This window comes from Ahaetulla prasina, chromosome 4 (genome assembly GCF_028640845.1).
Source record: "Ahaetulla prasina isolate Xishuangbanna chromosome 4, ASM2864084v1, whole genome shotgun sequence".
Lineage (NCBI taxonomy): Eukaryota > Metazoa > Chordata > Lepidosauria > Squamata > Colubridae > Ahaetulla > Ahaetulla prasina.
Window position 1 is genome coordinate 23,755,737 of NC_080542.1, and position 13,187 is coordinate 23,768,923.

Sequence of the window (13,187 nt, forward strand, 5' to 3'; positions counted from 1 at the left end):
CACTTGTTCAATGGCCATTCTATCTTGCACTTGAATGAGTGGTACTTATGATCAGTCCTGGATGCATCCCTACATTGGTCACCTAGTTGCCATTTGAGACTCCTTTGTTAATTTCCTATAAGCAAAGTCAATGGAGAAGCTGGCAGGAGGTCACAAATAGTGACCATGTGACTTCTTCACTTAATGATGGCATGGAATTTGCTTAACAGCAGCAGGAGATATTGAAACTGCCATTGCTAAGCAAGATGGCCATAAAATGACTGCATCATACAGCTGGTCACAATTGCTGTTGTCAGCCGAGGACTACCTATATTGGCTACTGAGATGCCTTTTCATGAGACAGACAGACATTTAAAAATACAAAACCATGCTGGATTTGTGGCAGATGTAGAGTTGGAGCTCTTCTGTTTTTCAGATAGCCATGACGTCAGGGCTTCTTCTGGTCCTCCAAAGGAAAGATTACTGAATTCAAGACAGCACATGCTGGGTAGTACAAACTATAATATGATGAACACATTTGCTTTCTATAGAGGAGGTCTGAAATTCAATATCATCAAGGTCTTTACAAATAGTTCTCCAACAATCATAGACTTCACAACTTTCTGGCATTTTAAAATGAGAAACAAAAATCTTTATAGGTCCCTGCCTCCTTGTCTTATTCAGGATAATTCCATCTTCTCTTTGATTGGCATTTCCTGAGCCACTCTTTAGAATACAGAGCAAGTTTTCCTTTCCCAGGCTGGCCTGATCACAGTCAGGTACATCTTCTAAACACTATTTAAAATAACCCTTGCAAAGTCTGAATGGCTCAATCAAAGGAAGGTTATCTTGGAAGACAAGCTGCTTTTCAAGACAATTCACAGAGCTCAGATCTAAGACAATGTAAGCAGACTATGTAAAAAAAAAATCTTGGTTTCATCAGGAAATGTTAGATGGAAATGGACAGTGAAGAAAAACCCTAGTCTTAATCTTAAACCATACCAACAGCATACTTTTCCCTGATGTTTAAGTTAGTCAAATATCAGAGCAATGGACTAGACAAGGAGTTTTCAATCATCATTATTATTATTATTATTATTATTATTATTATTATTATTATTATTATTATTATTATTATTATTATTATTATTATTATTATTTATTTGATTTTTATACCGCCCTTCTCCCGAAGGACTCAGGGCAGTGTACAGGCAAAATAAAACAAGCAATACAAAATACAATTAAAATGCAATTTAAAAAACTTATTAAATTAGCCTGAGAATTTAAAAAATTACCTTACACTAAAAACCCCATTTAAAATTAATAAAAATTTACCATTTAAAATTCAATTCAAGCCAGCCCCGCGCGAATAAAAAGGTGTGTCTTCAGTTCGCGGCGGAAAGTCCGAAGGTCAGGTATTAGAACATTCATTTCCACTTCAGTTTAAAAATGACAGAATTTTCAATCCATTTAACCCAGGGGTGGGTTCTACTTACTTTTACTACCGGTTCACAACGGGAGTACGCAGAAGCTCCTTGATGATGTTGGGGCGGGTGGGCAGAGCCTCCCTCCAGTTTTACTACCGGTTCTATAGAACTGGATAGAACCATGAGCAACCCACTACTGATTTAACCTGACAGAAGCTCAAGTGATATCTTGTTTTATTTTAACAAAAGCAAAATAGTTTTAAGGATGAAGGAGCAGGGGGGAAGCCCAAGAAATGAGGAACGTGAAATGGAATCAGCGCAAATGTGTATATAAATAAGTCTGGAGATTGAAGGCCAAGCAGATGAGTAGATCACCTCTTTTTCCTTCTGAACCCCATCACCCTTCCCCTTCTTCTCACCTTCTGGTCACTGAGCCCAGACACCGTGTCAACGTACTCCTCCTGGATCATAAAGGCAGCCAGGTTGGCTGTGTAGCTGGCAAGGAAGATTACGGCAAAGAATGCCCAGATCAGCACCATGATCTTGCTGGTGGTGCCTCTGGGGTTCTCCACAGGCACAGAATTATTAAACACCAATGCCCAAAGCAACCAGATTGATTTTCCAATGGTAAACTTGGAGCCTCCAGTGCCTAGAAAGCAGAGAAAGGAATAGGAAGAGAAAATAACTTTCAAAAACCAACCTGACCTGGAAAGCTTAAAAACCAATAAGATGCACTGCTTGACTTCCAGGGGGAGCCCAAATTTCCACTCTCTCTCCCCGAGGCAGTGGTATACTCACGTTTGCTGTTGCTGAGGCTGCGGTTGTAGCCCACTGGGCTGAAATATTCGAAGATGAAGACAGTCACTGCAACGACCGTCAGGCACATGACGAACATCATCACCCAAACAGCAGGGCTGTAAGGCTCTGTGGAAAGAGAATCGGGAGTGGGTACTCAACTGACATTAAAAAAAAAAATCCCCTCTTTCCTTCATGAATTAAGATGCTCACCTCACCTCTTCATTTTCCAGCCTCCTAGTCAGATTACTGATACCAAATTAAAGATGGTAATAAAAAATTCAAGACACAGTTCATTAGTTAGAACAATTAATCGGTGGAATTAACAGGCCTCCAGACGTTGTGGATGCTCCAACACTGAATGTTTTTAAGAAGAGATTGAACGACCATTTGCCTGAAATGGTATAGGGTTTCCTTCTTGAACAGGAGGTTGGACTAGAAGACCTCCAAGGTCCCAACTTTTGTTATTCTGTTATTCAATCAATCAATCAATCAGAATAGAGCTGGAAGGGACCTTGGAGTCTTCTAGTTCAACACTCTGCTGAAGCAGAAGACCCTATAACATTGCAGGAACTGGGTATGTCTAGTTTAATGAAGAGAAGGACTAGGGGAGACATGATAGCAGTGTCCCAATATCTCAGGGGTTGCCACAAAGAAGAGGGAGTCAAACTATTCTCCAAAGCACCTGAGGGTAGAACAAGAAGCAATGGGTGGAAACTGATCAAGGAGAGAAGCAACCTAGAACTAAGGAGAAATTTCCTGACCGTTAGAACAATTAATCAGTGGAACAACTTGTCTGCAGAACTTGTAAATGCTCCAACACTGGAAATTTTTAAGAAAATGTTGGATAGCCATTTATTTGAAATGGTGTAGGGTTTCCTGCCTGGGCAAGGGGGTTGGACTGGAAGACCTCCAAGGTCCCTTCCAACTCTGATATTATTATATTATTATATATCAGACAAGTGATTGTCCAGTCTCTTCTTAAAAACCTCCAGTGATGAAGCACCTACAACTTCTGAAGGCAAGCTGTTCCACTGGTTAATTGTCCTCACTGTTAGTTTCTCCTTAATTCCAGGTTGCTTCTTAATTCCTAGAACTAAGGAGAAATTTCCGGACAGTTAGAATAATAAATCAGTGGGACAATTTGCCTTCAGAAGTTGTGAATGCTCCAACACTGGAAGTTTTAAATAAGATATTGGATAACCATTTGTCTGAAGTGGTGTAGGGTTTCCTGCCTAAGCAGGGGGTTGGACTAGAAGACCTCCAAAGTCCCTTCCAACTCTGTTATTCTATTTTCTGTCTGTTTTCTGTTTTTCTTGATTAGTTTCCATCCACTGTTTCTTTTTCTTGCCTTCTGGTGCTTTCCCTGAGACCGACTAAGTCGTCATTCTGTAATCAGGAATGTTACCATGGGGGACTTTACATCTAATTCTAGTGTAATCTTTGGAATAAGAGTGATCTGCAACCTCTTTGTCCATCACCTCCCCCCTCCCCCCTCAATGCTTTCTCCTTTGCTCAAATCTCATCCTGAGCATTCACCTAGGAAGGCAGAAGGTGAAACAGTTCCATTGCTGCGGGACACCATGACACTGATGCCTGTCTCGACGAAGGGCACAGAGAAATCTATGACTTCAGCTCTTTCTGCATTGATGGTCAGGGATCCAATTGCCATGTCAGCTCGCTTGTAAAACACCTGATGGGGAAACAGACAGGATGAGAGAGTGGGTTTGTTTTTCTGAGGCAGGAGACAAATAAACATCCTGAGATTTGTGAGCCAGATGAAAAGATTAATGCTGTCTAAGGCATAATATGTTAAGAAGCAGGAATATATAGTTTTAAGGGGCAGGGGCAGCTTTCCCATAAGCTGCGGTGAAGATTAGATGAGCAATCACTGTCAATGAACTGTTAAGACAGTTTCCATTTCTTCCATCCGGTATCCAGAAACCTCTATAGGTAATCCTTGACTTATGACCCCGATTGCGCTCCGAATTTCTGGTCCTATGCAAGGTGGTTTAATGAGTCACACCCAATTTTACAATCTTTTTTGCCATGCTTGTAAAGCAAACCACTGAAATTAAGTGAATTATGCGGTTGTTAAGCAAATTCGGCTTCCACCACTCAATTTGTTTGCTGAAAGCTGGCTGAAGAGGTCGCAAATGGCGATCATGTGACCCCAGGATGTTGCAGCCATAGTAAATATATGACAGTTGCCAAGCACCCCAATTTTAATCATGGGATCATGGGAATGTTGTGATTGTTGTTAAGTGCAAATAGGAATATTAGTCACCTTTTCCAGTGCCATTGTAACTTTGAATGGATGCTAAACGAATGGTTATAAGTGAAGGGCTATCATATAGAAGGACTTAAGAGTCAAGAAGAACAGGAATGGCTAGTGTTCAGGAGGAGTTGAGAACAGGAATAGGAATAACCTCCATTTCTAAGATTTTGTGTGGAAATCGAAGCCCCTAGTCTCCAATTACCTCTCCAATCATGCCGTTCCACATGCCATTGACTTTTTTCCCATGTTTGCCATTGGTGACAAGGTAGAGGTCATAGGTGAATCCCAGAGTTTTCGCCAAACGCTTCAAGATGTCGATGCAAAACCCCTTACAACATCTCTTCTTTAACTGATTGCTGTGAACAGTGCAAGGAAAGTGAAAAAGGAACTCGGCAAATAATTTAGGATCATCACAGAAAGTAAATAAGAACCAGTGTGGCACTGTGGTTAGTGTAGAACTCAATTCCTCAGCCAGTCATAAATTTCATTGGCTGAGACTTTGGGGAAGCCACCTGAGTAACTTTGGGCCAATCACCAGGACACTGTGAGTTCTAGTCCTGCCTTAGCATGACTTTGGGCCAGTCACTTTCTATCAGCCCAATCCACCTCACAGGGTTGTTGTTGTGAGGAATACAGGAAGAGGGAGAAGTATTAGTATATTCACTTCCTAGAATTATTTATAAAAATAGTAAAGTGGGATATAAATAAATAAAAATGATAAAAATATGGAGCTAGAAAACAAAATAACATGTACCACTCCAGGTTTCTTAGGAAAAAGGTGGAATGATGTACATAAGCCCCATGAGGTGCTCTGATATTTTTCAGGAAGAACAGGATTAAAGTCTAAGAATAATTTGCCATGCTTGTGAGCACCTTTCTCAAGCATATTGAAAATACCTGTCAGTGTGGTTGAGAGGGTGATGGCAGGGCACCGAGTCACGGATACAAGTCTTGGTGGCAGGATCAATGTCATCCACAATTACAAAGGGCCTTTCCTCCAAAGTTGCCACCATCAAGTGCTTGTTGTCATCTACGGGTTGCAGGAACTTCCTATAGCGTGACATACTCAGGATCCGTCGCTCCCACCTTCCCACCTGCCTCCCAAGGCGAAGAGAAGAGATTAGAGACATCCCCAATCTCCATAGTCCTGCCAGACCCCTAAGGCAATGCCAAATTCATTCAACATACAAGAATTGCTTCAATTCATCAAAACAGACAGGCATTCCTTTCGAAAAAGAGCTCCCCAATTCAGCTTCTTATATCACATTTTGAATTTTCCCCATCAACCCCTTTCCCCTAAAACCACACTCATCCTTCAACTAATGTCCTTTGGGAACAAGACAGAGGTAAAAATATTGGGTAGACAAGAAACGTCTTCTGGCATCATTCAGTGATTTAGCTTGGCTCAGTGTCCAGCCTCAGCAATTTCCAAAGCTGGAGTCAGGACTGTATACATTAGCCCACTACATTTTTCTATTGGCCAGAAGCCACATAGTGGTTATAAAATCTGGTTCGATTTAGCTTGTTTATGTAATTAAAAGTTCTTTGGTCTTTTTTATCTGGAGGGAATGCAGATGTGATGGGGAGAGAATGGAGACCGGAAAGCTCTTTCTCTAATCCTCAGAAGCTTCCAGAAATCTGCCCCAACTCCAAATTCACACATATCATGTTTTCCACAAAGTCACCTTCACTCCATATTACTTCTTTTCTAAACCTTCCTGCCTTCCAGGTATCTTTCTTGCCAACCTACAGTTCATTCCCCCCCTTTCCCCCCTCCTCACTTTAACTCACCTCTTCCCAAGTCCGATGTTTGCTAAGTGAGATTACAGCCAAAGACGGATTGATCAGGTAGCCGTCCTCATTAAAGGAGAAGTCCTTGTCACCCCATGTGACATTCATGAAATATCTGTATGAAAAGACAGAAGAAAAGCTCTTTGGACAACCCCAAGTTGTACTTTTAACCCCTACCTTCCCTCCTGCCCCCAGGCCTGACCCCAAAAACTTTTATCCAATGACTGAAACAGAATACTTGGGAAGATGTAGACTAGGCTTCTAAAAGAAACCAAGGGATTTAAAAAGGCCAATTTTGAGTAGAGATGGATGACGTGTGGGAGGAATTTGATTTGTGAATACAAGGTAGAACAGGTAAAATTGCAGAGTAAAAAGAAACAGATCTATTCTTTGACCTCTGCAGAAAAGCTAGCTAATTTTCACCCCCTTTTAACTAAATCTTAGCAACTTTTCCCACTAATGAAGTAGGATATTCTCTACCCGCTTTAGAAACAAGGAGAAAGAATATCAGTATTCAACTTGCTGTGCCCATTGCTAATCCCTCTCACGCCTTCCTTCCATCTGTTCCACCTAGTGGTCAAATGGTTTTGTCTTGATTTGTGAATGTGCCACTCATTATAGACCACATGAGTTGTCTTCTTGTCCAGGTTTTGCATCTATTATCCCCTTTCTATTCCCTTATTATTGGCCAATGGGAAAAAGGTGAACTGTCGTGAGTCTGACTTCAAGATTTTCCCTGTTTTTTCTCTAGTATTTGAATATCTTCAAGTAAAAATAATGTGAATACAGAAGGTCCAGAGGAGCAAATCAGATGAAAGAAGATGGAAGGTGGTTCTGACCTTATCCTGTATCCTAGTTTAAATTAGAATGGTAGTAATCAAGCAATGCTTGTAATCAAGCAACCAAAGCCACTTTGACATCCCTTATTCTGGGGACTACAAAGAGGAATATCAGAGCAGGGGTGGGCTGCTGGGGGTTTGCAGGGGTTTGGGAGAATCTCTAGCTAAGATTCTGTGCAGTTTGGAGAACCCCCAAATCCCACTCCTGGCTGGCCTCACCCATCCCACCCCACCCCTCCCAGGAGTCCCCATGCGACCCATTTTGGATGCAGGTGAGTGCAGGGCATGCGCAGAGAGGCTCAGGGAGGGTGAAAAATGGGCCTACCGGAAGTTCAGAAAGGCTGGAAACGAGGGCTCCAGGAGCCTGGGGAGGACGTTTTCGCCTTCCCGGAGGCTTGAGGAAAGCCTCCAGAGTCTGGGGAGGGCAAAAACAACCCCCTCACCATGTTGCAGGAGGCTGACTAGGCCATGTCCACCAGGGCCACGCCCAACCAGTAACCGGGCAGAGAACCCCTTGCTAAAATTTTTGAAGCCCACCCCTGTATGGGCTTCTGGTTCTGTTGGTTCTAAAAGTAAAAATATAGTTTGGAATACCATAACGGAAGCAGTATTACAATGCCAAGGAGGAAGTGTAGTATGATTATGCTCAAAGACATAACAGAGGAACAGAACTAGACTCCAGGTGATTAGATACAACTGTGGTCCATTTAAGTTTATGCCATATGTACATGTATGCACGATGCAAGACTTCTTATGGCTTGAGACAATCCTTCTCCAATTGTCTTGGATACAACACAATCCTATGCCAGCTGGGAAAGGCAAAAGCTGTATCCAACACAATCTGGGAGGCATCGGATTGTGGAATTAAATGGATGGAATGATGTGCAAATCAAGAAAAGAATGGAAGTGGAGAAAAAGGCACAGGGTGGGAACACGTCAGAGTTGTTCGTGGATGGGAACAGTAGATTCCTCTTGATTATACCACCCTCCCACCTAAAACGCCCTCCCCAGCCTTTTCCCCTGCTAACCGATGTAGATTCTCGTTGAACTGGGTGAGATTGGGTGCCCGACAGTCACTGTTGAATTTTGGAATTGAGCCGTAGACTTGGAAGAGGGCCTCAGCGCCTTTGGCAATTATGGCCACCCCGTTTTGTACTCTGTGGTAAAGATCATCTTTCCATCCTGCTGAAAGCACCATGAAGAGGCCCTCGGGCAGTTCCTCAGGCAGGTAGGCAGTTCTACCAAAGTTGGCACCTGCCATGAACCAAATATACCCAGGACCAGTAAGTTTGACTTCACGAGCGGCACGGAAGATGCTTTCTGCTTCTTCACGGGAACAATAGAGAAGGCAAATACGGGCATTTATTTCTCGGAGCTGGCGTTTCAGGCGGGCTCCATCTGGGTCATCAGTGAGGTTAAGGGTCACAGTGCTGCGGCGCTCCCAACCAATGAAGCTGCTATCGGTCAGGACTTCAATGTAATCTACAAAATCTTCATAGCCAGGAAACAGGGTAGTAATGACGGCAAATGCTGTCCAGTCATATTGTTCCAGGACCTCAAACATCACCTGCAACTGTTGTTTGGTTGAAGAACCAAGCTGCAGGAATGTTGATCCTTTCTCCTGGATTTTAGAAAGGACAAAAGTGATCAGGCTGAAAAGCAGAAACGGTTTTATATATTTATTTATTTGTAAAATTTATTGGCTCCCCACCTTATCATAAGGTAACTCTGGGCAGCTTACAATCTTAAAATGAGTTTTCTCACTCATTTTCCACCCAAATTTAAATAAATCATACAACTTTCCAAATGTTTTCAATTGAAGAGATAACAGTTTCAGTTTTAAGTTCTGCTTTCAACCCAGCCCTCGCCAGCAACTTGTCTTTCACAAAAATAATTTCCAAAGTCTTTATGAACAGAATTAGACCATCTTGTTAGATCTACTAACTCCTACCTGTAGCTGAAAATGAAGATGTAGTATAATTCTATTATACCTTGGTAATATTGATTTTTTTTCCAGTTCTGCTATTATTTCTAATCTCTATCATACCCCTTCCCCCATGTATACACATTTCTGTACATCTAACAGTTAAATTATCTCCTAAGAGCCCTTTTTCCTAATTGTTCACCTACTGAGTAAGCAGATTTCTGTTAGGTGACCAAGCTTCCATATATATTCATGTAGAAGAATAAGCCCAAGAAGTTATGTTACCTTGGGAGTAAGAACAATGGCTGATCCTCCATTGATACCAATGATTGGAACTGAGGTCTGTGCTGAGATGAAGTCCAGGATCTGGGCGACGTCCTCCGTTCGTGTATCATCTTCAAAAACGACTCCATGGATATGCAAGGAGGAGAGGACATCACAGAGCCGTACAATTAGGCTACGAGGATTGGTGTCGTTCAGAACGACAGGGATGGGGTTGATCTCCATGGAGAAATTGCGAAAATCCTCAGGTGAGAACCGGGCACTTTCTGGTGTGTAGGTTGAGCCACTGAAAATAATGGGAATGTTGATGGTTCGTCGCCGTAGGTCCAGGAAAGGGCTGGCACAGGCCAGAGCCATAACAAAGAGCATCCTAGCAGCGGGGGTGCCCGGGGGCAGGCTCATCTCGCAGGACTTCTATGTTCCCCCTGTAGTAGGTTGGAAGAAGAAAGAGACAAGGGAATGAGAAGCAAAAGATCAAAGAGGACAGGAGGCCAACTGTGACTTCAGAACTCAATTGGAAAGAATTTGGCTTGGCAACCAGAATGGTGTTTGGGCTAGTCTATCCTTTCTCTTCCAAGGCATCCCTTGGTAGCGTCCAGTTTCTTTATATCAGAGATGGGGAACCATGGGGTACTTTATGACAACCAGCATGGCTGATTCAGGAATTCTGGGAGTTGAAGTCCACAAGTCATAAAAGGGCCATCTTTCCCCACCCCTGCATTATATCATCCCATGCTAAACGGACCAGCTCAAGGTTGGGAAGGTAAAAAGAGGATCCACTGGACATATTAAATGAAGTAATTCCTCCCAAACTTCACATTTCCCAATTTCTCTTCCCTGAAGGTCAGTCCTTCTGAACCCCAGTCCTGTAGATATACAGGTAGTCCTCGACCTAAGACCACAATTGAGCCCAACACTTTCTGTTTCTAAGCAAAACAGTTGTTGTGAATTTTCCCCACTTTACAACCTTTCTTGCCACAGTTGTTAAGTGAATCACTGCAGTTGTTAAAGTTAGTAACAGGGTTGTTAAGTGAATCTGGCTTTCCCATTGATTTTGCTTGTCAGAAGATCACAAAAAGGGACCAAGTGACCCCAGGACACTACAACCGTCATAAATACATGCCAGTTGCCAAGCATCCAAATATTGATTAAATGACCATCGGGATGCTGCAATGGTCATGTGTAAAGAATGGTTGTAAGTTGAAGACTACCTGTGTATGATTGAAATCCCATCATTTCCAACTAAAACTGAGCAGTTCACCCAAATTTATTGAACCTAAATCAGAGCCTGAATGTCAGTTGTCAGTCCTTTGCTATGTTTGTACCGCTAAGCAGTGGATAAGATTAGACCAATTAAAGAAAATCAAGCTAACCGTAACATGGACTGAGTGTAGATCAATGGAGTTGATTAAAATGAGATAGGACTGATAGCCACTTAACTCTGGTTAAGTACATGTAGTCCTTGACTTATCACCATAATTGGGACCAGAATTTCCATTGCTCTGCAAGTTGGAAGTTAAGTGAGTCACACCCAATTTTATGAACTTTTCTTTACCATGGTTATTAAGTGAATCATGTGGCTGCCAACTGAATCTGGCTTCCCCTGTTGTCTTTGCCCGGGAAGGTTGCAAATGGCTATAACATGTCCCTGGAATGCTGCAATTATTGTAAATACATGCCAGTTGCCAAGCACCCAAATTTTGATCACATGACTGTAGGGATGCTGTGATGGTTATCATAGTGTAAGACTATTAGGCTCTCTTTTATCAGTCCCATTGTAACCTTGAACATTCGCTAAACAAATGGTTGTTAAGTCGAGGACTACCTGTATATATATATTACATGCATAAAAAATGGATGCTCAGACATTATAAAATGCTACTTCAGAATTTTATTTGGCCCTCAGAATACTTCAGAGGGCCAAATGCTACAAACAAAAGCCACAATTTCAAACATGCTCTGAATTTCAGCATTGTGTTCCTACCATTGTTCCTACCAAACACTCAACCAAATTTGATCATGGAGCTCATCTGGCTGATGTTGGGTCACTCGGTTTTAACCTGACTTACTTCACAAGGTGGTTTTGGGGGGGGGGAATGAGAGGGGACTCTACTTTTTGTCCTCAAGAGAAAAGTTTAATATATGAGACAAGAAGCATTCAAAAGATGAAGTTCCCATTTATTTGGCAACACAACCCAGGAGAATTTGCAGTGTATAATCCTGCTGTTCATAAAGTTTATCTCTAATATATAAACTATGCAGAAATCACTTCTAATCATTATGGTATTTTTTTATGATACTTTACCATCCAAATTCTTGAATTACTAGTGGGAACTATTGGTTTACTAAGAAATGAGGCAGGAAGGTTGTGTGTGGCAGGAAGGTTTTGTTGCATTTATCTGTGTGTGTACAACACACACACACACACACATATACATATACATATGTGTCAACCAATCCTTAAACTCCCCGATATCCTAAGACGGGAGTGAGGAGTTACCCTTTTGTTGCAAGTTTACCCTACAAATTGCAAGTGCCTAACTGAGATTGTTTTCCTCCCAGCTAAGGAAAAAAAGGTCACCAGAATCCTGCAAATTAGAGCCAGAGGTTAAACCCACACACACACACCTTAACCCCCAGTTTTACCCTATAGATGCTCAGTCCTTACCATGCAGGTGCTACACAGCCAAGAGAGTCCCTTGGTATGTTAGAGTAGTGGCAGCTGGGCAGTTTTAAAGCTATAATTAACCACCTGTCTCTATCTCTCTGTGTACCTCAAAAGCCTCTTCTTCACAAGAGAAATTCTTATCACAAGGTAAAATATTACAGAGAATCCTATGTTGCCTTTATTAATTTTTATTACCACTTTCACCCTGAAACAGACTACCTATGTGGCCATTTAACCACACAGCTCACCACAAAGAGTCATTCTGAGATATCAGTAACCTTAAGCTATTGCTTATTTCCTTTCCTCCTGACATTTCACCCACACTCTCAAAAGTGAATTAGATTGTAGACAGGACACACACACACATCACAGGCAACCCCCCAAACAGGCATCCTGTAAAAACTGAATAGTGTGTGTGAGAGAGAGAGGGAGGGAGGGAGAAAGAGAGAGAGAGAGAGAGAGAGGGAGCAGGAGGGAGGGAGAATTTTAACAGAATGGTTAAATTGTAGTTACTCTGAATCTTTAATTTGCCTCAAAGCAATCTGCCAAAGCCAATTGATCATTAGCACAACCATTTTATAGACATTGGAGAAGCAACTTCCAAGTCTGCTTCATAAATTATATGAATTATTTTTAGGATGCTCATAAGAATACAAAAACCTCCAAAAACAACTCTCAAAATAAACGGTACAGTTCATTTCTTTCCTCCCAAATGAAGAAAAAAAAATCAGCATTGGGGAAAACATGTATCCCGTTAGGTGTGAGTTTATTAGCACCTGCAATTTCTTTCTTGCAATGTTTTATGTTCCTTTAATGATGAAACCCCTAATTTAATATACAGTTATCCTCGACTTACGACAGTTCATTTAGTGACCATTATGACAGTTTTTTACATTTACGACTGTCGCAGTATCCCCATGGTCATATGATCAAAATTCCGATGCTTGGCAATTGATTCATATTTATAACTGCTGCAATGTCCCTGGGTCACGTGATCCCCTTTGGTGGCTTTCTGACAAGCAAAATCAATGGGAAAGCCAGATTCCCTTAACAGCTATGTTACTAACTTAACAACTGCAGTGATTCACTTTAACAACTATGGGAAGAAATGTCTCATTCAGCAACAGAAGTTTTGGGCTCAATTGTGGTTGTAAGTCAAGGACTACATGTATTTGTGGTTTATTCAAATATCAGGATCAACTAA

General features: G+C 41.8%; 1 protein-coding gene across 1 annotated transcript in view; it reads right to left on the bottom strand.

Annotated features, from left to right (window-relative positions):
- GRIN2D (glutamate ionotropic receptor NMDA type subunit 2D) overlaps window positions 1-9,724 on the bottom strand; it is a 30,147-nt gene extending 20,423 nt beyond the window's left edge. The window contains exons 1-8 of the mRNA XM_058181575.1: window positions 9,319-9,724; window positions 8,138-8,730; window positions 6,271-6,385; window positions 5,377-5,573; window positions 4,682-4,835; window positions 3,741-3,894; window positions 2,205-2,330; window positions 1,826-2,055 (exon numbers count right to left, since the gene is read on the bottom strand). Of these exons, the coding sequence (XP_058037558.1) occupies window positions 1,826-2,055; window positions 2,205-2,330; window positions 3,741-3,894; window positions 4,682-4,835; window positions 5,377-5,573; window positions 6,271-6,385; window positions 8,138-8,730; window positions 9,319-9,717 (1,968 nt within the window). The 5' untranslated portion in view covers window positions 9,718-9,724. The remainder of the gene's footprint in view (window positions 1-1,825; window positions 2,056-2,204; window positions 2,331-3,740; window positions 3,895-4,681; window positions 4,836-5,376; window positions 5,574-6,270; window positions 6,386-8,137; window positions 8,731-9,318) is intronic.
- Between the last annotated feature and the right edge of the window lie 3,463 nt (window positions 9,725-13,187).